The sequence below is a fragment of the Tachypleus tridentatus genome, chromosome 1 (genome assembly GCF_004210375.1).
Source record: "Tachypleus tridentatus isolate NWPU-2018 chromosome 1, ASM421037v1, whole genome shotgun sequence".
Lineage (NCBI taxonomy): Eukaryota > Metazoa > Arthropoda > Merostomata > Xiphosura > Limulidae > Tachypleus > Tachypleus tridentatus.
The window spans coordinates 44,327,926-44,355,443 of NC_134825.1; the positions used below are offsets into that span (position 1 = coordinate 44,327,926).

The window sequence follows — 27,518 nt, forward strand, 5'->3', positions numbered from 1 at the left end:
AAAGATTGCTTTCCGCTATTTGAAGGGCTCATGAAAATGTTCTAGAAAATATTTTTTCCGAATAAAAACACAAAAAACACTGTTTTTGTTATTTACAGAATGTTCAACATTCTTCAGTGATAATAAAAAAGAAATAAAACAATTATTTTCAAACAAGTTTAAACTTACCTGCCAACCGACTAGAGTTTGAAAACCGGAATCGTTCAACTTTTTATCTTATTCAGCGTGCAGTTTAGAGGCGATATGAATAGTCTTAGGTTTAAGTTAGAAATACAATTTAAGTTTTCCTGTGTTTAGCCTAAAACTGCAATGAGAACAATTAGATTAGTTGGACTGATCAGAAAGAGTTAATGCCAAGTTTTATGAATAATCTGTATACGCTATCGCGAGATTCACGACGCAACAAATAGCGTTATTAGAATTCATATGTTTGGCTCACACCAAACTCCTGACCATTCAACCGTGCGATGTCGACATGCACAGACTTGCAGAGGAATGCTATTCGCAAAACTATTACGCGAATATCCAAGTAACAATAAAAGACAAAGGAAATATGCATAGCAGAGTGTTTACAGCAGCAACGAGTTCCCAAACCACAATACCCTAAACCAACCTATACAATAACCTCATTCGAAAGCTATAGTTACAAAAGAGAACCCTGTGATCTAAAATCTTATTACAACGAAGATGTTCCAGAACATCTCATGGAACCAATAAGATAAAGGACTTGACCGTGGTAATAACTCCAGACTTACATTTAGGTCTATGGCCGTTTTCAAGAAAGAAGAATCACAGCAATTCCATTCACATACATTTATCATAGAGAAATGAAGGCAAAAACATGGATCAATTTTTTGACCTAGTGGAAAGAACAAATAAAACCAGAAATTATATATATTTGTTTTAAAACAATTACTGGACAGCACTTCAACGAAAAACTTAAACGATTAAAAGTCTGTATTAATAATATAAAACATTCAGCATAAGTGTGAATAAAGTTTGTCCATGTTAGAAATATTGTAGTAGTTACATAACCAATAATAAGTCTTCATCAACCGTAGTTTCGGCCCAGACGTATTTCTGACAGTTTAAACGAAGGATTATTCTTAGGCTAGGATAGGAGAGAGAACTCAGTTCTTATGATAATGAAGTATCCTCAATACAATTTTGAAAAAAAACACCAGTAAATCTTCAAGACTTGTATATATATATATACTGTCAAACTTTGTTAATAACATTCATACCGGCCTTCTCAATCTACATAGTTTTGCATACCTATAAGTAAACAAACGCATTAAAACCGCCATTCATAATGCTAAAGTAAAAATATTATAACATACTATAACAGTAAATTACCTTATAATAAATATAAAAATACTTATCATATTAAGTGGGTGTAACGAAATATGGTTTTGTAAAGAATTGTGATGTGGTTAAGTTTAGTGAAAAACAACATGATTTAAACAGAGGAGATACAAAAATGAAAAATTATATAAACAATAAAAAAACATAAGTGTAATCTACTTATGGCTTACTGTACACTTGTTGCCTACGGTGTTATATAACGTAGAATATGATCATTACACACACATCTGAGTTATAGTTGCATGCATCACGAATAAATTAGAGGAAAATAAGTAAAAAGTTTAGTTTTAAAGGTTTTATTTTCTAACCTATACGTAGAATTTAAGACATCATTAAGTAACACCAAATGTTTCCTTTTAATATCACATGTAGCAGCTTGTCATTAATTATTATAGTGAAGTTTTGTACTATCATCAACAAATGAATCAGTGGAAATGGTCGGGAAATATGTTATTGTCCCTTTATCTCAGTGTGAGGGGGATAATCATACTTTACCCTTATATTTTTATAGTAAGAAAAATGTGATTTAAATTCGTGTATAATGCCTAAACTAATAAAGCATGAACCATTTTTGGGTAATAGGTGTGAAATTACATTAAAACAAAGCTGACACAAATTTAATAGCCCATTGCTGCTTTTTAATAAGAGTGTTATCCGTGTTCAACAGCATTTAATATTCCGAGAAAGTATTTCGTTAAAACCATGAGGTCGGTTGGGTTACAATATACAATGAATTAGTTGTACTGTCACACGTTGCGAAGTAATGATGTATCACGTTCCATCAACATGGCAGTGTACAACTCAGAACTTGATGCCTCTAACTAATTATATAAATAATTTTTCACTCTTCACATGTTGTAATCCCAGCCGACACGATGAACTCTAATTTTGAGGGAAAGGTATCATTAAAACAGCGGTGTATATAAATAAGACATTATTACACTTTTATTATGGGAAAACTATACTAACCCTAAAGAAGTTTCGATAGAAAGTGAGAGGGTTTTATCATTTAAATAAAATATTATGATAAATACAGTTTAAATATTGCTATTTTTTCTATACAACTTGAATTGATTCACATTAAATAACCACGTTTGTGCTTCCGCTTATGCCAAAGTAGATGACTAATGTGAATGTAAGAGACAGTATTGCAGTTTCATAATCAAGTAGATGGCTAATGTGAATGTAAGAGACAGTATTCTTGTAGTTTTATAATTAAGTAGATGACTGATGTGAATGTAAGAGACAGTATTCTTGTAGTTTCATTATCAAGTAGATGACTGATGTGAATGTAAGACAGTATTCTTGTAGTTTCATAATTAAGTAGATGACTGATGTGAATGTAAGAGACAGTATTCTTGTAGTTTCATAATTAAGTAGATGACTGATGTGAATGTAAGAGGTAGTATTCTTGTAGTTTCACAATCAAGCAGATGACCAATGTGAATGTAAGAGGTAGTATTCTTGTAGTTTCACAATCAAGCAGATGACCAATGTGAATGTAAGAGGTAGTATTCTTGTAGTTTCACAATCAAGCACTACATTAAATATCTTCTACCTGATCAGCATTGAACAAGGTCAGTCAGAATTATGAACTCTGAAAACAAGTTGAATTATTCCCATTTATGTGAATTTTTTTACTCCTCTCTTTCGTTCTTTTGGTGTACGATTATAAGTTATACAGTAATTATTAACTGAGCAGTGCTTTTTTACTACACAATATTTGCTGTGTGAAAGATTCTTATGAATTTTTCTCATAAAAAAAAGAAGAACATAATAGGTAAACTCTAAAAGACCCGTCTTCAGCTATGAAACAAGAAACTGCAAGATATAATTAGTTATTCTGAAATACCTGCGAAAAGTTTTTTCTCACTCATATATTTTATTGGGTTGAGGAATAATTCGTGAGCGTTTTTTCAAGTTAAACAAATATATTCATAAATGAAACGTTTTCACAAAATATTTCATGTCATTTGGTAGATAATTTTTTGCTCTAATAGATGGTGTGTTTGATTTCATATGTCTTTAATTTTTGCTTTCATTTTCAGCTCATTAAATGGAATGTCAAGTGGACAAAATCGAGCATTTTCGACACCATCTGCTTTTCGCATTTAATTTCTTGCAAATTCGTTTAAAACAATGCATACTATATACCTAGGTATTACATGAAATAAAGTATCATAATAAATGTTTTGGGTTAATGTGTTCATGCATTGAAGTATTGTATAGTCTTGCATGTAATGCTTGAATGAAATTATTTAAAAACGCTCACGAATTATTCCTCAACCTAATATTTAAATGCTTCGTACGAGAACTTGAGATGCCCCTATAACATACGGTTGTTGTACCCACGTAATATAGAGACCTTCATGCGTGGATGTTTTCCGCAACAAGTTTACTAAAGTATTGCATTAAAATGCGAACAGTTTTCACATAAGAACGACAACATCAGAATACATCATGGAAGTATGTTCATAATATCCGGCCAAATGTGTAGCACATTTGAAACACAAACAATGCAGAAAATTAGTCTTCAGCTTCAGAAAGATGAAAATGGGTTTCGATAATATTTTTTAAGTTGATTGAGTTTCGAGAAGAAGTGTCCTTACAACCATTCTTCCGATTCTCTGGAGTATACACAAGAAACACAAAGCTATTAAAGCAAGGCACTAAAAGCTCTTTGTTGTCAACGCTAACTTGCATGATTAATAAATTTTCAATCCTTACACAAACGTTCATACTCAGTTGCCAGCCGCTACATATATACATATGTAATAATATAACTTGTAATGTTTTAAGCCTAACGTTTTGTATCACAGGTAGTTGAACTTCATAATGTCATTATGAAAGTTTACAATGGGCTCGCTTTACATATCCCACAGCGCTCTGTGTTCTTTAATAACTCCAAACATCTGACGATGTTCTCACGTAAACAAATGTGCAGTTTCTGGGACCTTGCACATTACGCAACTTTAGTACGCAAGATTATGTAAATTTAGAGTCCTTACATACAAGTTCACGCTCAGTTGCCAGTCGCTACATATAACAGACGTATGTAATAATATAACGAGTATTTTTAAGCCTAACGTTTCGTATCACAGGTATCTGAACTTAATACATGTTATTATGTTAGTTTAAAGTGGGTTCACTTTACATATACTACAGCGTTCTATGTGCTTTGTAATAACTCCAAACATCAGGCGATGTTCTCACGTAAACAACTGTGCAGTTTCTGGGGCCTTGCACATTACGCTACTTTAGTACGCAAGATTACGTTACTACGCTTAGTGGTCTTTAAAATTTTTTATTGTTGTTGAAATAATTCACATATTTTATCGTGTTAATTATGAAATTTTTGTTTGTGATTAAGCATAGAGCTACACAATTGGTTATCTGTGTTATTCCCGTCACAGGTAAAGAAACCTGTGTTATAAGTGCACATTGTACCACCAGAGGGTCATTGTTAATCAAACAGTAAGCTTCGTTTGCTTTGAAGTTCGCGCATAGCTACAGGAGGATTATCTTGCGCTAGCCGTCTCTAATCTAGAAGTGAGAGATTAGAGGGAAGGTTACTAACCAGTCAACACCCTCCACCATCAACTCTGCTACTGCTTTACCAACGAATAATGAAATTGGTGGTGACATTATAACCCCCATAATGAAAGGACAAACATGTTAAGTGACAGGAATTCGAATCCGCACAATGCGAGTTGCGTGCTCTAACCACTACACAATCAAACAATGAGCGATGGAAATTATACTACTTATGTTTTTTTGGATCATAAAGACAATTAATTTTAGCATTTAAATATGTGTCATGGAAAATCAAAGTGATGATTTTAAGAGTACAAAGACAACATAGTTTTAACATTCATGTATAACGTCTAAATGAAAATCAAATTTTGGAGTCATCTTTTTTTTTGTCCAACACTGGGGGAAATTTAACCCTTGCTGAAGACACGTAACTAATAACCACATACACAAGCTGTATAGCTTCATGGAATTAAGAAACAGTTATAACAGTTTCCTAAATCTCTTATGTTTCACATATAATGATGTAGATGTTATGCTACAGAAATGAACAACAGTGCTCTTGTTACGTCATATAACCTACTCTTAAGTAATTTAACCAAAAAAATTATTTTATCAAACACAGATAACGTAGTCGTAACTCTCACATTTTCACAGGTAAGAATGAGAAAGCTTCTTGTGAAGTCGCCAGTGTACATAGTGACTTCTTTCAAAATATAATTGTTTTCACACCACAGTCCCAGGAATAAACAAACTTCAGAGTACGGAGGTGAAGGGTGCATGTTTACAAATTAGTCCTGCAGAAATACGAAATACTAGTACACTTATCTAAAAATCCAACTCTCACGTCATCAATATGCCAAACACTAAAATATGAAAACCTCGCTGAACGTCTGTTAATCTATGAACCTGTTGTCACTTTGTTGTCGTACTCAAAATGTTACAAGCTACCGGCATGCTGGATTAAACTTATCTTCCTTAAGACTACTATTAATCACATGATTTTGGTGTTTTTTTATGCTCTACAAGAACAAATTAGAACGTCCAATTTCCAAAATTATGAATGTTAACTTCAGATCAGAGCAAACTCTATACTTATAGTGATGTTAAAAATCAACCAGGCTATCAGTATAACTAATTAAATATATTTTTCTTACGTCGCTACTCATTAAGATCAAAACGCATTGTTTTAGCAGTAGGGTATCCTTGCTGTTAGAAAAAATTATGGAGATAATTTTAATAATCTAATAATGGAAAAAACCGTCTTTGTAATAAAGGTATAATAATAATAATAATAATTTAAAACGTAATACCATTTGATATATAAAACAATATGACCAATACAATTATTGAAAGTAAGTTGTTGTTTTGAATTAAACACAAAGCTACACAATGGGTTATCTGTGCTCTGCCCAGCATGGGTATCGAAACACGGTTTTTAGCGTTGTATGTCCGCAGACATATCGCTGAGCCACTGGGGGGCTATTGAAAGTTAGAATAAATAATACCGCATACCATACTTGGGAAACACGGAGACACAAGTTGTTGGCTTCAAATACTGCTGTTCAATGATTATGTTAATTTTACTTCAACAGTTTTATTTATTCTAAGAAATCTTTAATATCTACATTACTATCGAGTTTTCATTATAGTTGTAACATATAAAAGTAAGTTTATTCGGTTATACGACATTATTTTTCCAACAAAAACAATATGCCAAAAGTTGAGCATGTTGTATAGTAAGGTGAATAACATAAACAATGTGTATGTGAACACATTTCTATTATAATTTATGTTTAAATGCTAAGCCACATCAGTATAACTTGTTTTTTTAACTGATTTCAGTGCGACTGTAGTGTTGTGCATATGCACATAGTGTGTGGGCTCCACAAGGAACTGCAACACTATATGACAAAACGATTCATTATTCATATACGAACACTGCTATAAACATCCAAGTTTACTACATTACTCGTCAGCAATATGTGCGGTTTTATTACTGCCTTCGGAGAGTGGGTTTTGTTTTGCCATATGTTAGTTTAGTGATTTGTTTTCGTTCTCAGATGCGAGAGTGCGTCATGAGAACGCTGCGGCGCTAGCACATCACGCGATAAGTCTATAAAATTTACGGAATTGTGCACACGTTACATGTGCATAAAGAATTGGATATTCCTATCAAAGTCTAAATGCCCACAATATTAATATACAGAAAACGAGTAAGTTATCTTGAGAAACTTATCCAACCATTTCTTAAAAACACAAATATGATTTTACACGTTTGGGGAACAAGCATCACGTTTTGTAACAAGGCACCAGTTTTAGTTGTTTTATGTGTGTATATATTTCTATATACAGTTTATTTTCGCCTATTTAACTTTTATCTTGTCAACTATCCACGTTACACAACATTTTAAGTAACTGACACACGAAATCTTAAACGAATATCGAATGCTTTGCTCGACAATGGATAACTTGTACAGTTTGTGTTTTTTTGCGGATTTCACTAGAATTTGGGGGTTCCCTTGATGATCACTAGTGGGACACCCCCCGCTATCGCTGTCCCTGACAAATACATTTTTTAAATTTGTGACGGTAACATAACTTCTTAAATTCTATCATGATAATTAAGGTAGCTAAAAATTAAACTTATACAACTTAATCCAACTCACACTATTTCAGTTATAGTTAATACAAAATGCCGTGTCAATCACGCCTATCGGCCTGGTAAGCACAGGTATTGGATAATGGGTCTACTTGGAGTTAGATAATGGGCCTACTTGGAGCTGGATAACGGACCTACTTGGAGCTGGATAATGGGCCTACTTGGAGCTGGATAACGGGCCCACTTGGAGCTGGATAACGGACCTACTTGGAGCTGGATATGTGATTGACGTACATTATTCTTCACTTTCACTCCCACGCTTACAGAATTAAAATGCCTTCAATACATCAATATCACATTTCTTTGTTCAACACTTCATTATACTTGTTTATACAGTGGGAATTATTAAGTGCCTACAACAAACATTCTGTGACACACTATTTTTGTTGCTCCAGTATTGCACGATTTATGAATCCAGATTCCTATATTAAGAGCATGTTTTCAATAACTGAAAAATTAGGCGTAACAGTGCATTGAGCCTAATGACGCATTCTAATGTTTGACAAATGATAACTTCCAAAACGGCACAAATGTCGTTACTTTGAACACGACCAGCGCGATTAGGGAAAGGTACTGCGTTACTGTAATTACAAATTTTAGCATAGCTTGTTAGAATTGAAACTGCTTTTCCCTTCTACACGTATTGTACCATCATGTTTCTAGCCCTAAATCGGACCCCATATCATTCTTTTCCGCTGCAATTTGGCATTAGGAAATTGAATGCTGAATTTCGCCCGAAGCCACTTGACTGCTATCAGATCTAGACAGGAATGATATAGAACTGATAAGTTAAAGGAAGGTAACTAGTCAACATTACCCACCGATAACTCTCGAGCTACCCTTTAGCAACAAAGAGTGGGATTGATCTTCACATATCAATGCCTCTAAAGCTTATTACATTACCATCTTCACTTCAGAAACTTCCAATCAATATACACCATCATGATGTGGGTAGGTTACGTTAATGAGGGACATAATTTAATCATCGTTCATAATCGAATTGAAAGTTGATATTTCAAATGCTATATACATTTTATAGATATTTACACTTACTTTCGAAAATTTCTTCTTTTACTTAATACATTAAATTCTCGATGTTGTCCTCATAACAATAAACACGAGTAGCAAAATTAAAAAGAAATATTGAAAACTTAATTCTTTTCGAAAGCAGAATCTAAATTCTACAATACATATCTGACTGCTGTGAATTTCACTATTGGTAATTTGTGGTTCATTTTTCTTCCGCTTTTTGTTTGGTTTTGAATTTCGCGCCAAGCTACTCGAGGGCTATCTGCGCTAGACGTTCCTAGTTTAATAGTGTAAGACTAGAGGGAAGGCAGCTAGTCATCACCACCCACCGCCAACTCTTGGGCTACTCTTTTACCAACGAATAATGGGATTAACCATCACTTTATAAAGTGAAAGGGTGAGCATGTTTAGTGCTACGGGGATTTGAACCCGCGACCCTCAGATTACGAGTCGAACGCCTTAACCCACCTGGTCATGCCAGGCTCCGCTTTTCACAACTTCCCTAAGGTAACGTCTGACAATGCCACTTAATGTTTTTGAAAATTCAAGTATATAAAAACATGTTAAACATTATATTGATGTTTGGTATAAATGATGGAATATCTAGTTAAAATAAATATTAAAAATGAAGTATTTTTCTTATTTCGAGTTTCGTGACCAACATTCATCTTAATTATGAATAACAAAAGTAGATTTAACCAATGTAGTAAATTAAAATGGTTCATTCAGTTTTTATTTATTTTTCCTTTAAACTTACCCACATCAACGATTAATAGTTCACTACGAACCTGTATAATGATGCATTATTACAACATGTATTTTTGTTTAATATAAACTAATTTGGGGGTAAAATCATTTTATTTCATGTTATAAAAATGGAATGAAATGGTTTACAAAAAATGCCGGTTCCGATAAAATCAAACTAGAAGTATTAAATTAACAGCTCACTATTGAATGTTGTGAAACAAAGAAAAGTTTGCTTATTTTAGAGCAAAGTCGCACTTGCCTCACTGCTGTGCCCACCAAATGAAATCGAACCCCGGATTTTGGTGTTGCAAGTCCATAGACGTATTGCTATCCCATAAGAGGGACACACAAAGAATGAGCAATTTTCAAATGCCACTAAAAAATCACAACTGAAAAATACATTAGCAAAGCACAATCGACACCATATCGAATTGGCAAATTTAGATATCAGGAAATGATTTGATCTCGAAGTTATGTTTTTCAATACAGTAGTTTAATAGAATTTTGAAAGTGTTTGAATAGTTATTGCGTGCAGATAAGTCACGATAAACAACACGTACGTCACAAAAACACAAATCTCCCATTAACAAACAATGGCAAAAACATTTATACAGCCAACCCGTTCTAAAATGCACTGCCATAAACATGTTCTGAGTGAATATTCAGCTTATTTCGTCATACATTATTATAAAACTTCGCTTCCATTATCTTTATCAAAATTCATCATATTCCACCTGTGGATGATGATGTTTATAAATGCACTTTGTTTATAAGAAATCCACATTGGGCTATCTTCTGCGTCCACCGAGGGGAATCGAACCCTTTATTTTAGCGTTGTAAATCCGAAGACTACCGCTGTCCCAGCGACGAACTTATAAATGCATATTTTCATTTCTACCTTTATACTTTACAAACCCACTATTTTGTTATTTTCCAAATAAGATTTAAACCGACAAAATATATGTAGATACATATTAAAGTTGTTATTATCAACTGTCAACAACTCTTAAACAACTTGCGAGGCACAACTGAAATTACGTCTACTGCTATTAACTGGTTTAAATAAATCTCGGGACAAAGCTATCGTCTAGAAAACCATTATTACAATTCATTTCAAACAAGGCTTTAAGGCATTTTGCTTTTTAATACAATACCAAATAACAAAATATTCTAGACAATAGAAATGTCTAATGCAAACATGAAAATGATGACTGATTGCTGAAAGATACTATAATGACGTCACAGAGTGCTGCTAACTATTGTGTTCTATCATCACGCTAAACGAAATAGTTTCCATATCCAATCTTTCCGGTAAAATTCCATACACAGATTCAAATATTTAGGTTACAGCTGAATACTAAAAAAATTAAAGATAAAAAAAATCAGTATTAACTTATTTCTACTCCTTCTTGGATATAACAGTAACAGTTGTTACAAAAACAATGGTGAAAAAAATGTGCAAAAATATTTCATGCAGACTATTTTATCAAGATTAACCCTAGAAATGAAATCTTCGGAGACTGGACACTAGGACCACATCATAATACCTATAAATATTGTAGTTTACATCAATTGTTTGCGAAACAAAAGAAAAAAAGTAACAATATTCGTTTCTCAGCCCCCTCTACTGTCATTCACCATTGAGATCGATCAAATCACTTACATTCAGGGATTTGCTTTGAACAATTTGCCAAAGGTTATTAAACTTGAAATATTTTAACGAAGCTACAGGCTTCAATGATAAAATCTACAACATCCCTCGAGCAATGCCAACTAATGCTGTCGATACTCTGTCCCACAAGTATAAAGGTTGCTGTTCACAAGCGTATTCAACTAATATTACATGTACCAAAGTTCATTATTTGACCTCACTAACTGCCACAAATTAATCGAGCAATGAACTTTTCTCCTCTAAAAACATTTATTACTTGGAACATTTTTGTTTCGGAATACTAACCACTTTTAAGCCTACAGAAAAGAGGATGCGAGAATACACTGTGAAAAAATAGCTATCAGGTGTCAAACACTGATGTTTGCGTATGACTGACTCAGTGGTGCGTATGTAAAAAACAAAACACTTTGCCTAAGAACAAGGCTCATATATATAAACTTTTCAAAATAGTTTTATTTCCTTAAAAAATGACAGAGAATCTCACAGCTATATTAATTGCATTTGTTTGTTTTACAGCAAAGCTACATTCAGCTATCTCCTGTGTCCACCGCCGGGAATCGAACACCGTATTTTAACGCTGTAAGTTCTTCAATTCACTTCTCCCTCAGATAGGGATATATTTAGCGTACTAAAAAGGTTCACTGACCGATTTCTGAAATATAATAACGATCTTGGATAACACAGAGGATTTTCCTCAGATAAAATATTTTCCGATGTTTTGGTTAACATGTTCCGTTAACGACTGAGCTTAGGACTCAATATTCTAGAATACGTTCACTGATTACCAGTTTTCCAACCAAAATATTTAGAAAAAATACCAGTATTACGAGATCATTACAAGATTTCAGAATAGGCAACACGTACATTATTAGTAACAGTTCTTCTTTCAACTAGTTTTCACTTTCCTTTTTTTTTTTTACACAGAAATTCTAATCAAATTTTATTACCACAAAACACTTAAAAATTCTCAAGTGCTTAAAAAGGTAATTCGAGTTGACTTTTTTCACGCATTGAAGGTGTGTTTTAGCCAAACTCGTACCATATTTAGCATTCACTATATATATAACTGACTCAACATGAAATCCACTTTAAATCTTATATCCATTATACAGACAATGCCTGAATATAAAACTAGTATCTTCTGCGAATTAGTATAGCTTCCAAACAAAAGAAACAATATAATGACGTGAACGAAACTCAGTAAAAGTAATAAAATAAAATTTAAAATATAGCTTGAGTATTAAACATGGTTTATGTGATGTATTTTAATACAAATTAGTGGTAGGATGTAGAAAGATAAATTGACTTGGGCAGGAGAGTATGTACAATAATTTCAATTTAAAATTTTGTATTTCAAAAATTATTCATAAAGAAATATGGTCATAATTACGGTAGACGAACTGGGTAGTATCTACCCAGTTCAAGAAAACAATTTTGGAGACAATCTTGGTGTACCGTGCAAAAATAGCACAAGTGGAATGGACATTAAGAAACAATTCCTGAACGTTTCATGAAGGGTATCGAAACGTCGTCCTTTCCATCTAGGCTACTTTCATAGATTGGATCTACAATACTTTCTCCGCAGGTAGTACATGTTGTACTAGGCAACCGTTACCCATTTCATAATACTGCATTGTCAAGTTCTTTATTTCGCAATCTGGTAATCCCACGCAACTACAAGAAATGGCACAAAAGGCGGTAAACTGAATTATTTTAGAATAACAGGCCTGGCGGTCACTTACGTAGCTTGACCAAACTGAAAGTACTTGATGTATTTAAACAGAACTGCTACTCAAACCTTGGATCCTTTCATCTGAAGCCTGGCAAGTTGGGAATAAGAACAAATCAAGCTGGTGTGTGCTTTTCTTATACCAAAGCCACATCGAGCTATCTGCTGAGCCCACCAAGGGGAATCGACCCCTTGATTTGAGTTTGCAAATCCGTAGACTTACCGCTTTACTAGCGGGGGGCATCAAGCTGGTTTGCAAGGCAAAAATATTTTTAAAACCGTTCAAGCAAGGCAAACTTAACGTAAATAAATTTCAAAATTTTAGAGGAAATTTTCAAAAAAACCTCAAAAGAAACGAAAACACGCCGATGTGTCTTGTTTCTTTGAATAATATAATCAAGCAAATATAACTGTAGTCATTATCTAAGGAAAATACACACGCAAGAATGAGACATACAACTGAAATTTACTTGGTAATTGCTCGGTTCCTTGGTCTATGTTAAGAACAGTCACAATACCGGACAATTTGTCAAACACGTTTATTTTCATTGTGTTTGTAGATAAAGATGCATATTACCAGATGTCTACAAACATATAGACGAAACCAGTTTCTATCAAAACTACCGTGGACAGTAAGTGTGCAACTGTTGATGGTACTGTAGGCCTACACTAGAGAGAAATTAAAAATAGACGAGTATAATTTTTAAAAGTAACTTTTACTACAGTCGAGATTCTGTTACCTTTTCCACACATAACTATTACAGAATAATAAAGTAAACAATATAATAAATTTACACAACATGCGTTGTTTATGACTAAAATTTTTATTAAATTCAGATATAAATGGAACATTTTTAACACATTTCCTATTTAAAATAAATCGCCTTATACTTTATCAATTATTTTATTGTACAACTGTTCATGCACACAGGGACACAAATAATAACGATCCAATAAACAACTAAACAATAAAGTGTTAAGTATTCGAGTTGTTGGCTAAAATCAGTAAAAATAATCGTGTTTCTATTTAATGGTGGATTTTAATGTTGAAAGAGATAAGGCTTTAGTTTTGCTATTCTGTAATGACTTTCAGTGCTATCAGGCCTAATCTTCGTTAGTCTTGTTATTTTACGTGTGTGTGTGTGTGTGTGTGTGTGTGTGTTTCCATTTAGCAAAGCCACCTCGGACTATCTGCTGAGTTCACCGAGGGGAATCGAGTCCCTGATTTTAGTGTTATAAATCCGTAGACTTACCGCTGTACTAGCGGGGGACGTTATTTTACGTTAATTTTATTAAGTTAAAATGACACATGTTTATATGGTATATAATATAGATATTATATCTTATTTTGATTGTTTTCACGTTGTCAACATGTATTTCTTTGATTTATCTATTTTGTATCTTGTCTGAAAAACTACCTGTACAGCTAGCAACACGCATATTATCACGCGTGACTTCACCTATTTCCGTTTTCAGAGTTCCCCAACAGTTAACTCAGTTATCCTACGTACGTCAGCGAATGTGGGTTCTTATAGAAGAATCTTACATGTATTCATGTTAATTAGCTGTTGTGCCAATTTCTTATTTCCAGGTTGGAGAGAATAAAGCATACTAAAGAAAAAAAAAACACGAGAAAATAAATAAATGCAAGTTAATATACAACTATACACTTGTTTAACACTCCTACGAAAAGACGTTTCTAGTCCTGATTTCTCCAAGCCCGTTTCCCTGGCTGTGGTTTCGCTAGATAGTAGATAGGGACAGTGGGAATCTCGTTAATCCATTAATTAATGGATTTAAATGGCAATTTCATTTAAATACAAAATTATTAGCCTAATATTAATAACCTTTCAAGTTGCTCTGGGGCCTATTAGGCCCCAGTTTTCGTAGGAGTGTTAACTAGGATCTATAGGTAAGCATAAGCCTGGTATAAACGTCCATAAAAGGAGATGTTCTCAGTTAACGTCACCTCACCCGTCTTCCTTTCACGTTTATGGGTTTCACCTGGAATCTTAATGTCAGCTGCTATACGCAGAGCATCTTAAAAGATTATTCCACTTGGTGACACCAGTCTCTTAACCACATTTCTTAATTTTTCTACCTTATCGTGTGAAATTCTTACGCTTATTTGAATGAAAGTTGCAACTGTTGTGAACAGTATTATCCTAATTCATATCACAGCTGTCAACAATAGTATTATCCTAATTCGTGCCTCAACTAATAAACAGGAAAACGCGTGTTTGTATACATTTTTTTGTGTAAATACTCAGTTCTTCATGACTGAAAGATATTTTAACATATTCTAGAGTAAAACTATAACTTAATATTAATCATATCCAAGGGCATACTGGTCACATCTTTCACAAAAACCTGTGATTCTGCATAGATACCTGTAAAAAGAACTTCATTGATAATAAACATCTTGTTAACGTAAGTCATTGTTTAGTGGTTTCCAATACTTTTGGTAGTAGAGTAAAAGAATCAAATATGCAATTACAGATATCAGTTACATAAAAATACAAAAAAATAGTACAATTAAAAGTCTTGATTATAAACAAATTTACTAAATTTGCAACTTAAAAAATTATTTATACTGTTCATTTTTGTAGCTAGATGGTAAGAAACAATTGTCCTAGCTATAAAGAATTTAGTACTGTCAAGTTCTACTTATAGCAAAACTAGTATATCTGTATACTATAGTCAGAGGCAATTTTTGATAAAGAAACCACATTTAAATTTATGTGGCTAATTAACTAGGAATATATAATGTGAGGTCCTCCAGGTACTCTAAATGAATTATCCATCATCAGTTTTGATTACCTTTTAAAAGTAGTTAGGCATGTCAAGTCTTTTTTATATTTTAAAAAAAATAACCCTCGGTGAAAACAAAAATAAAAAAAACAAATCCTTCTTTTACATTTCTGACACCCCAGGTTGTATAAATTAATTTTCTGACTAGAAGGTACACACACAAGTGACAAAACCTTTTCATTTTCTGGTAACCAAAACTGAGACTTTAACATGTTCCGTTTTTCTTGGATATGAGAAAACCTATGTACAGAATTTTTTTTTTATATTTAGTTATCTACACTATAAATGTAGTCCCCTACCCCCATTGCAAATTATAGAAGTTTAGCTTTTCTTACCTACCATAAAAACTTTGTTTTCTGACTTTTAAATAAATTACTGGCTTAGAGACCAATTCATTCAAGTTTCTCATGGTTATATATCATTAGAAATGAATTGATTTAGACACACTGGCTAAATTATTGAGGTTGCATTACACCTGGAAGTACAGCTTGGAACTTGTACAAGTAATTTAACCCAAGAAATACATGTACATACTTAAATACATATATACATACATACACCACTGAATAACATTCTGACTTGTGCACTGCTTCTGTTGACTAGGTTTTCCTACTCAATTTCTCAAATTAAAAAAGCAATACTATGGATAAAATGCTAGCACAGGTATCACAGTTTTTCAACAATTCATTATCTTAGTTTTTCTTCTGTGTTGTGTTTACAAGATAAATCATAAGCTACATCCCACTAGATCATTACATTTATATACTTAAACACTAAAAATGCATCATAATTCAGAAGAGCTTGAAATTTAAGTAATTATCATCTTACAAAATTTGGTCTAACTAGATGGGTGAGACTGGGTAAAAAAGAGGCACTCTTAAGACTTTTTGTGTGAGGTTTAAAAACAAAGAGTCATTAAAAACAGCAATAATTTGATAACATCAATTTACAATACTTAATTTACTTTCATGTTGTCCAGTTATTAACACTGATATTTTATTTCTACAAAATAACAAGGTGTCACTTTGTTCATCCAGTTTTCTTCAACCATTCTACTCCAAACTACATATAAAAACACCTTTTCTTACATCTGATTTTTAAAATACCCATCCATTTTAAATTCCTTTCATGTTGTAGCTTCAACCACATCTGATACAAACTATTCTACAGCTAATCACCCTACTAAGAGAGATACCACTTCCGTTATTAAAGCTGTCTAAATTTTCCATATGTTAAACTTGTTCCCTCTAATCTAAATGCACCCAGTTTTCATTAAAATGCCATGTGCATTATCACTCTTCAACATTCTTATAAACCTCAATTATACCACTCATTAATTCTTTTCCTCTTCATTCCAGTGAAAACATTAAAATATTTAAAACCTAGCCCCACGTGAAATTACTTACAGACTGAGAACCCTCACCCCAACACTACATCTTTTCTTAAAAATAAGGCAACAAAGAGTGAACAAAACATTCCAGATGAGATCTAACCATGAAGTAAACTGACCTCTTTTAACTTGTACTCAATATTTTTGTGTACACAACCTAAAATCCTATATCCTTATTACAATAAAACATGCATCTTTTGCAAGACTTTAGAGACTCCATAATAATTACTACACATTTTTTTTAACTCTACCAAGAGTTCTTCCTGTAAAAATAACTGATGTTGTGATAAACACCATGCATAACGTTTTTCTTAAGATTCAAATGCACCTGCTATGTGCCAGCTGATTTCACTCAAATACTCCAAGTCTCTGTGCAAAATTTCATCATTAGTGTAATCTGATATTCCATTAATTCAATACTATCTGAAAGTTTAACCAAGTTACCAGTTATTTAGTAAGCACCACAACATGTTTTCCATGCTTGTAATACTAAACTGCTGCAAATAAATTTTCTTTTGAAAAGTGTTCATAGTGAAACTAACAAGAATTATTTAATACAATACCTATATATGAAAAAAACAACAAACATTATGGTTGTATTAAAAAACATAGATAAATAAAACTAAACAGCAAATTCAGCATTGTCAAAATCACCTGGTGATAATAAGATGATACTCTGGAGAAGTTTGGAAAAAAACAAAAGTGACACTATGTTTAAACACAAGTCTGCATGTAGTTTTTTAAACCACAAATGTACATGTACTGCATCTCATATTCACATATTGTAATTGCAATTTTTTCACTACTCACACAAACAACTTGAATAAAGCTGTCAAAACCTCTCTGAATGTTAAATACCTGAATTATCTCTCATTTTAATTCTTCTGTGCCCACAAAAAAAATTAGATAAATCTTTCTCATATTAAATAACAAAAAAAAATCACAATTGTAGCAACCTGTTTCTACACTCATTCCAATATATTAGATATTTCTAAGTACAAGATAAAAAATATATAATACTTTAAAGTCTCTCAAACAGACCTATAGAAAGGAACAACAAAACTCTTGTTCTTAACATTATCATGAGCAGAGTTCAGAGCTCTCTTCTCCACAGTTAAATCCTCAAAAATGATTTTTAGTTGTTTTGTTTTTGCTAGTCATAGCTCATCGTCCTTCCCCCTCCTTTTATATGTAAAACAACAGCAGTTCTAAAACAGTACCAATTGGGAAAGTCTTGTAAAAATAAAAGTAATACATTGTGAAGAAAATAAAACCCTTTTTCAGAAACTATGCTTAAAAGTCATAATTAAATGCTAACTTTTCAATACCTTTCTACCACAAAAACAGAAGTCAAAGTAACAGTCCTATAATTTTCCAGTTCTCTAGGCCTTTTTTTTCAAAAAGAGGGATCAAACTGATAATCACCCAATCATCAGACATTATTTTTCCATATGATGCTAAAGATCAGGTATGCAAGCCTTGCTAGGTCAATACAGTAGCCAGGTGCACAAAGATTGAGGACTTGATAATGGTACTTCTGCTTTTAAGAAAGGTGATAAGAGTTCTATATAAACCATAAGGCAGATTTATTTCTGTAGTGTGGAAAATTCTAAAGATCAAAAAGTTAAAATGGGAATCAATAATAAATTTCTAAAAAAATAAAGGATGAGTATAAGATTTTACTTTTCTCAGGATCAGGCTTAAAGGACCAAAGAGCACTTTGTTATCTGTATATTATGTTAGAAGACATTTTGCATAATTATGAAATGTGATATAATAAAGAGCAAATATGCATTCACTGTACAAGAGGTTTTTCCATGATGACAAGAAAACCCACTTGTAGAAAATTATATATATATATATATATAAATATGGCTGGTATGGATTGAGAAAATTCTATGTAGAGGAGCGAACAATGTTTTGACATTCCTACACTCAATTACACAACCCCCTTCAAACATGTGATCAGCTATCAGTCAGTTACCTCTTTCTTTCTTTGTGAACCTGATAATGACCAAAGAAGGTCAAAAAGTTGTTCATTCCTCTGCGTAGAATTTTCTCAACCCATACCAGCTGTTTTTACATCTATAAGAAGTCTCTGCTACTAATCTTTCAAATTTTTTGAGAATGTTACTTGTTATCTGGAAGGTAGAGAGGGTGTGGATTTGGTGTAGTTAGATTTTCAAATGTTTTAATAAAATGCCACAGAAAATTAACTAAAACAATCACATCAGTTAAGACTGAGAAGAGATTGTGTATACTTTAACTAGATTGCAAAGTGCCAAGGTGAGAGGAAGCAAAAATTCATTATCAACAAAATTCAGTCAAATGAGACCTCTGTTGACAGTAGTGCACTTAAAGGAATCAGATTTTAGGGCTTTACTTTTTCTTACTTATTGATATTCATAGGGAAATGATTAGTAAAGCTTGCTGATCACATCAAGCTCTTAGTACTGTGGTACAGTTGCTCCAGCTAACAAAGCAGTGTTCTGTTGCTAATAATAAAATTAACAGAATTTTAAAGTGTATTTATAGACATATTGTTTAGAAGTCAGAATATCATTTTATATCTTAGCTACAAAAAAGGATAGTGAATTATGGGAAAGGGTTCAGTGAATTGCTACTAAAATAATTCCAGGGATGGAAGGGTTATTATATGTAGAGAATTTAAAATCTCTTATTGTCTCTTGAAAAGAAAAAGGATAAAAGGTAATCTCATCAAGTTTACAAGATTTTTTGTAGAAGTGACATGATAAAAGCATCTGTTTTTTTATGCTCTATTTTGAAGATAAAAGGATAACAGCTGGAATAAACAGACAAGAGTCCAATTAAAACAACTTTATTTTTATAACAGGGTAATTACCTTATGGAATAAGTTAACATTGGCAACAGGAAGGCCAACATCTCCAAAGAGTTTAATAAGGAAAGTGGTGACTTCCAGAAAAATCAAGAATGGGGTTAAATATATTTTTCTTTAGGTTGGGTGTGTAGTTATAGGTGTGAATGGCCAAGCTATATTATGTTGTCCATAGTTATAGGTTCAAAATCTGAATAGGGCAGACTTGTTTAACATACTTATGTGTTGCAATCTAGCATTTTAATAAAAACAAATCTCCATATTTCATCATATTTAGCATTATATGCTATGTAACTTCATATATATCTCACAACAAGACCTACAAACATGCAGCTAGAAATGAAAAGTTTCAAAATCTCTGCTACCAAGTTTACAACCAAAGTGATAATTCTATGTGTGTCACCCTGCCACCTTTAGAAAAGTCAAAACAATAAAATAACCCTGTCACACCAAACATGCTTGCCCTTTCAGCTGTGGGAGCATTGTGATGGGATGGTCAATTCTACTTTTCATTGGTAAAAGATTGGCCTAAGAGTTAGCAGTTGGTGGTGATGACTAGTTGCTTTCCCTCTAGTTCTACACTGCTAAATTAGGGACAAGTAGAGCAGATAGCCCTTGTGTAGCTTTGCACAAAATTCAAAACAACCTAAACAATAAAATACAGTAGGTTTAATTGAAACATTTAGTTTGGTCAAAACACAAGAATTAAACTACAAGTTTAAGTCTTTTTAAGTATTTATAGAGATAAAAAAAATAATACAGGTAAATAATAAAAGCTCTGGATATATTTACTATTACTGTGAATCAATACTGCAGAAAGTTACTGTATTGACCTTGATATGGGTCTGGTAAAGTATCTCATGTTTAGAAATATTTGAAATCAAGCTAGATACACATCCTTTACATATTTTCTCCATTTCAAAGATTTAAGGTGTTACCAATGCAAGAACCAAGTGAATAATAAAATGGTCAAATTTTCATTTAATGATTTTAAAATTATTTTCTTTAATAAATTTAAATTTACATTATTTAGATCAAACAAGATAATTTATGCTACCCATTACTAACTATTGTAATAAACCTTGAAGTACACCACATCCTTTCAGAAATCAACTAAACAAGTATTACCATACAACACTCATCTTTCAAGTTAATGATAGTCAAGTAAATGTTTCGAAAAGTGTGAGCGTTTGTGTTTTTTCTTTTAGCAAAGGCACATCGAGCTATCTGCTGAGCCCATCGAGGGGAATCGAACCCCTGATTTTAGCGTTGTAAATCCGTAGACTTATCACTGTACTAGCGGGGGGCCTTTCGAAAAGTAAAAGCACTATCTTAAGTCATATTATGTATAATGTATAACTAAAAAGGAATTCAAAGTGAATTAAACAGAGATGTTTTATATTTCCAATTATATTGTACTGCATTGCTACTGGTATTACTCAGTATTAAACTGTATATTATCGCTATTATATTGTAACATTCACTATTAATCTTACGTTCTACATAATTCACTTATTTCCTCAATACAAATATACGAGTAGAAGTTGTTAAGATATGTTATAGATAAGTTATTATGTTCGAAACCTAATTAACTTGCTCGTTTAGGCCTATGTGACAACTTTCTCTCTTAAAACTATAATTTACTTATCGTGGTATCCCACTGTGTTACATTCAGCTTTAACTGGTTCCGCCTTTTTATCAATAAATTCGAAACAAAATTTGTATCACTACTTCGGGCTATCACATATCAACTTACTTGAATGAATTGAATAGTTAATGCACTCTTCCCTACTCCGCCTCCGCCGACGACAACAAGTTTATATGTTTGATTAAAACTGTTTGTTTGGTTATTCCGTGACATTTCCACAAATTCTGTGCGTGAAATAACAGGCTTACAAGTAAATATGACACTTTGATTACTCCTAAGCAAGTAAATGTACTATTATAAGATAAATTGACAATTTGGCCACAGTTATATGACGCCTCAAAGTCTCACACTCGAAATTCATACCCCAACTACGATACCATCTGCTCTTTCGCCCTATATATATAACTTTGTTGCGAGGCTTTCTCGTACGCCTTGTTTCGGATGCATGTCAACGTTTGGCCCACTCTAACACCCATAAATTGAGTAGTATAAGCTAATATTATGCTTTACTTCTATGCAGGGTATTAAATATTGATCATTTATTTCTGTTTTACAAAAGAAAAATTTATGACCATTTCATTTTTATGTGTTTTGTATAAAATATATATGAAACTAAATAATAGTTCTTTCAATCACCACCAGATCCATTTTATAATAGAACAATAATATAAACCTAATATAACCACAAAATAATATACTTAAAGGTGCATATCTTTACATGTATGTGCGGGTTAAATAAATGTTAATATAGCTATCTATGTCTAAATTTGAAACATAGAAGCTAATTTAAACGTTTACAAGCTAGAGCGAAATAGCAACATTTATAAGGAAAGTTTATTTTACACGTGTAGTCCCGTGTGTATTCCAATTTAGTGGACAAGGAGCTGGACAATGGCAAGAACCATCATCTTTGGACTCTTCGTATTTGATTGAATAATGGGATTTGACTGTTACTTTTATAGTGCACCTTCTAGTCCAGATTGCTTTTACTGCAAGGGATGACGAATTATGAGCCTCCAGCTACACAGTTTGGGCACGCTAGCCGCTAAAATATGCTCAACCCATTTTTAAAAAATTCATTTGGGTTTGATAACTGTTATTCTCTTTTTACGTTCTTTTCTGTTCTGACGTATTCAGGTGAACTTAATCAACTGAGAGATTATTCAATAGAATAACGATATTGGACACAGATTTAAAACTAAATGAACAACATTTATTAAATTTGAAACATAAAACAGTGATTTACTTGCACAAGATCATTGCTTATACAGGATATTCTCAAGATAATGTCATCTGCCAGACTACCAGATCTGAGTTTTTTAAACTAAAAGAAACTTTTTTTTTATCCAATTTGATATTTATTCTTATATAAGTGGTCATTTTCATTACAAATTCATGGCGCAGTAACCACCAGATATCACTTGAACAAAAACTAGGAATGTTACTATCGACATCTTTACGCAATGTTGTATTAAGCATTATTCTCCACTTTGGTAATAGGTATTAACTACTTCAATAATAACGAAGAAATAAAGATAACTTGAAAACAGCGGCTTAAGTATGTCCCCACAATTTCGTGGGGGCCCGAGCCAAAAGTGGGCCTAAATCGTAACTGCGCTTGTAGGGAAATAAATGTAAGGACCTAATTACTGTTCATGAGGGCAGGGGCATCTTTTGCAGTTACGTCACCGATTTAAAGAATATTTGTTTAAATTTTCTTGAATACGTGATATGTGAAACCGACAGATAATCAGAACAAAGATCAAAATCAAAATTAATATCATAATATTACAAGAAGGTAGAAACACATGATATATTTATATACTACGTATTTAGGCAATAAATAAATGTATCTTAATTTGAAGATTTATTAATAAATAGCTCGAATGTTCCTAAGCATTACAATTTTAGAAACATTGAACTTTGTTTGTTTTGTGAATTTCGCGCAAAGCTACTCGAGGGAAATCCGCGCTAGCCATCCCTAATTTTGCAGTGTAAGACTAGAGGGAAGGCAGCTAGTCATCACCACCTACCGGCAACCCTTGGAATACTCTTTTATCAATGAATAGTGGGATTGACCGTCACATTATAACGGACCCACAACTGAAAGGACAAGCATATTTAGTATGACGGGGATTTGAACCCGCTACTAGAGGGAAGGCAGCTTCACATCACCATACATTATAGCGCCCTCACGGCTGAAAGGGCGAGCACGTTTTGAGTGACGGGATGTGTGTGAGAGAGAGACGTGAAGATTGCACTCTCGAAATAAATACCAAAATCTGTCACTAGTAATTGTATACTATCATTTGTATATACCAGCATACATGTAAAAATGAAGCCCTAGATGTCATTTTTAGCAAAATATAAAAGGAAAAAACAGTCCCTAAAATCGAGCAATTTTTTATTTTATTAACTGTTTATGCAATACAAGGTTTTGTTAAATATATAATTTAAGTAATTATGATGTTTTTGCTAGTCTATTTATTTTATCAAAATATCAAACAAGTCATCCAACTAAAATGCTCAACCAGTGATCAATCATAAAGACTCTTGCTCTTTGCTTGTTTGTTTTTGAAAGACAAGTTTGGCTTATGGAAATAGGTAAGCCATTCTCGGATCCTCTAATTAGCAGAATAATACCAACGTGTTCCATCCTATTTTTTTCTTCTTATTAACAAAATTCATTAAATTATAAACAAACTGAACTGAGATTAATTATTTGCGTTCTTCCTCTCGAAAGAGAAATTATTTTTATGTATGTTTTCATGAAAAAGAATAATAGTTGTGTGTATACCCAGAGATAATCTGCATAATATGGTATTACAATATTCATTCAATGCTTGAAACATGTATTTGACCATGTTACATATGGACATAGGGATATAGACAACGTCTGTTTGAAAGTTAATTAAACAAGGAACACAGCTTTACATTGAAATTATCTTATACATATATTGCGAACCGTGATGTCTTTTCGCGAATTCGACTGTCTCTTTTTAAGGCAGTCGCTTCCCGCTCTGCGTTTGAAAAGCTACGCATGTAGTAGCTACGTAGAGTAGGAAGTAGTATTCACTTTTAAAATGAAGGTAGAACAGACATAAATAATGTTGATATGAAATTTTATTTCTTATCCAGGATATTCTACATTAAATTGTTCGGAATTAATCACGCTATTATTCACATTTCAAAATATGACGTAACATAAATTATAAAACTTTAAATTTACCGTATGTTATTGGTTAGTGGCTCTTAACATGACTAAAATGATCAAGTTACTTTTCGCGGTATAAGTCGCTGAGAGATTTAGCTTGTTTGTTTTGGAATTTCGCACAAAGCTACTCGAGGGCTATCTGTGCTAGCCGTCTCTAATTTAGCAGTGTAAGACTAGAGGGAAGGCAGCTAGTCATCACCACCCACCGCCAACTCTTGGGCTACTCTTTTACCAACGAATAGTGGGATTGACCGTCATATTATAACGCCCCCACGGCTGGGAGGGCGAGCATGTTTGGCGCGACGCGTGCGCGAACCCGCGACCCTCGGATTACGAGTCGCACGCCTTACGCACTAGGCCATGCCAGGCCCCAAGGGAGAGCTTTGGCTCTGAGTGAAACCATGAGTGCAACACAATTAATACGTTTAAAATTTATGAAATAATTTAAATTAGAGATTAACTTAAACTTTTCTGTCACTGGAGACGGATAATTTTACCAGTAAAATGAATTATATTTAAAAATGTACCAGGAAATTATACGATTGTAACTGTTTTAGTGCCATCTATGGACAGCGCAATGAATAAACATTTGAAAAATCCAAAAGCTCTGTCTATCACTGAAATAAAATCAGTGTTAATAAATAGAAAATGACTAGCCAAACTTGAAAGTTTGTAGATGAAAAATGTTAAAGCTAATAATGATAAAATTAATTATAATACTGCTTTAAAGTGGAAGTAGTGGAAATAAACTTTACAGAAATTAGACTCATGAAATATTCATAATTTAATTTTTGATCTTCAAATATAACGAAACTAAAAGCTGAAGCTAAACTGAGCTAACTATAAAAGCACAAATTATATAATTAATATTTAAATTATCAGTATTGAATTTTTAATCGCTAGCTCTTGCGGTTTAGCTAGTTGTTTCAACACACAGACTTGCTCTATAAATGTTTTTTATCATGAAGGTTATTATAGTCGATGTATATGTATATATTTTCGTTAACAGTTACAGGTAAATATATATACGTAAACATAAAAAACGTATTTGAGTGTTACCCTGAAATAAAACAAAATATAAATCAAACTGGAATATTAATAATTTTCCTCTCCCAAAAGGAAAAAGATTTTGGTATACACTGGCTCTCTAAACTTTAGTTGCATTTTGTTTTTTCCCCAAAAAAATCAAGACAAGGATATTTATTACAGTACTTGTCTTAATGTTCTGTAATCATAATTTTAGTTGTGTTTTTTTTTATAAATTTCATGTTCTAAAACTTTAACTGTAAGAAGTTAATAATATATATCTAACACATATTTTGATGACAAATGTTTTATTTAGACAAACAAAATATAAAAATCTTAAAAACTATAGGTCACTCTTCTAAATAAATGTCATAATAAGTCAAATGCATTAGTTAGTAGAGTGATATTATTGGCTTTAAAGCGATTTCAGAATACTGATTACATGTATATAAGTTTGAACATTAAATAAAAGATTACTTATTTTATGGCAAATAATACTGATTCAAATAAAACGGCTGTTTTGGTGTTATGGAGACAAAATATGCAACATGTTGAAAAACTACAAAAAATTCATTGGCATACGTAATGATTTGGGATAAGAACTAATAGAACAATAGTCTGAATTATCTTTAGATTAATAAAATGCTAATTAAAACCAAGCTTTTCTTCCTTAGAGAGATTAGTTTTTCAGAAAGTTCTTCTAAACCAAATGTAAGCCAGCCATTTCACAGTTGCATATGTTAATAACAGTGAGAAGTGGGAAAAAAAAATCTATCTTGCTTCCGGAGAAGTTAACTATTCATCTACAGAAACGAAAACTTGACATCATGAAATATATATATAAAAAAATCACCCTAAATAGGAGATTTTTTTAGAACCAATCCTGATGAAGCTGCAAAGGCGAAACGTTGTTTCAAATAAAATGTTTATTAATTAAATAAAGTATCTACATAATAAAATATTATATTACTTGGCAGACAACTAGTGGTGAGAAGTTAAATGTATCAATTAATGTATCAAACTTTGTAACGGTTTCTTGAGCTAAACGTAGAGAAATAAATGATTCCTTGCATTCGTTTAAATATGTTTTTAAAATATCGATAAAGGAAAATATTAAGGTATTCATGTATTAATATTGTTTGATAAATTTAACTAAAAGCTTAAAATAGACTATCTGATTGTTAATTGATAAAAACCTAAACATTTTTAGATTTCGTTATTTTATTTTTCTCATCCTATAATTTATTACTAAAACTTAAACAGCTTACTGTTTGAACGGTAGATGGCTTCAAGTTTTATGAAATTTATTCTTAGAAATTCCAAAAAATACTTTTTTGCTTTTTTGCATTTTTTACTTTAAACCTTGTTAACAAAATATTATTAAACAAAAATTATGCCATTCTAGCACTGAAGTTTACTACAGTGTTTGTTAATCTTGAGATAACACCTTTTCTAAGAAAGTGTTTAAGGCTCACATTTGTAGTTAAGTAAAATTTTAGTTTCGAAAAAAAGAACTCTATACTAATTTCCATTTTATTTTGCATAATTGTGTCTGCTCTCCTTGGAACCCGGATTAGATCTGATCATGAGTTTGTTTTTACCCAAAATCAACAGATTAACATCTGAAGCTGACTACTGTGAATCAGTATTATAAAAGTATACCATTCAACATACCGAAAATCTCAAAATTATGACCACATCTATGATCAGTGGATTCTTCTTGCCAAAAATTATATCAAATAATCAGATAACATTTCCTTTCTCTATGTGTTGCTCTCAAATTCCTGATTTGAATTTGACTTTACAATAACATAAAACTGTATGATTTGCAGATATG

The 27,518-nt window shown here is 32.4% G+C and overlaps 1 protein-coding gene across 3 annotated transcripts in view; it reads right to left on the bottom strand.

Moving 5' to 3' along the window:
* The window catches only part of LOC143247232 (ras-like protein 2), a 67,734-nt gene extending 45,701 nt beyond the window's left edge, over nt 1–22,033 (bottom strand). The window contains exons 1-2 of one of the 3 annotated variants that reach the window (XM_076494973.1): nt 21,550–21,845; nt 20,244–20,439 (exon numbers count right to left, since the gene is read on the bottom strand). In XM_076494973.1, the coding sequence (XP_076351088.1) occupies nt 20,244–20,306 (63 nt within the window). In that variant the 5' untranslated portion in view covers nt 20,307–20,439; nt 21,550–21,845. Of the gene's footprint in view, nt 1–5,543; nt 5,694–20,243; nt 20,440–21,549 lie in introns of those variants that run through there. The other 2 variants (XM_076494963.1, XM_076494947.1) reach the window with 2 other exon arrangements.
* Nucleotides 22,034–27,518: the final 5,485 nt, after the last annotated feature.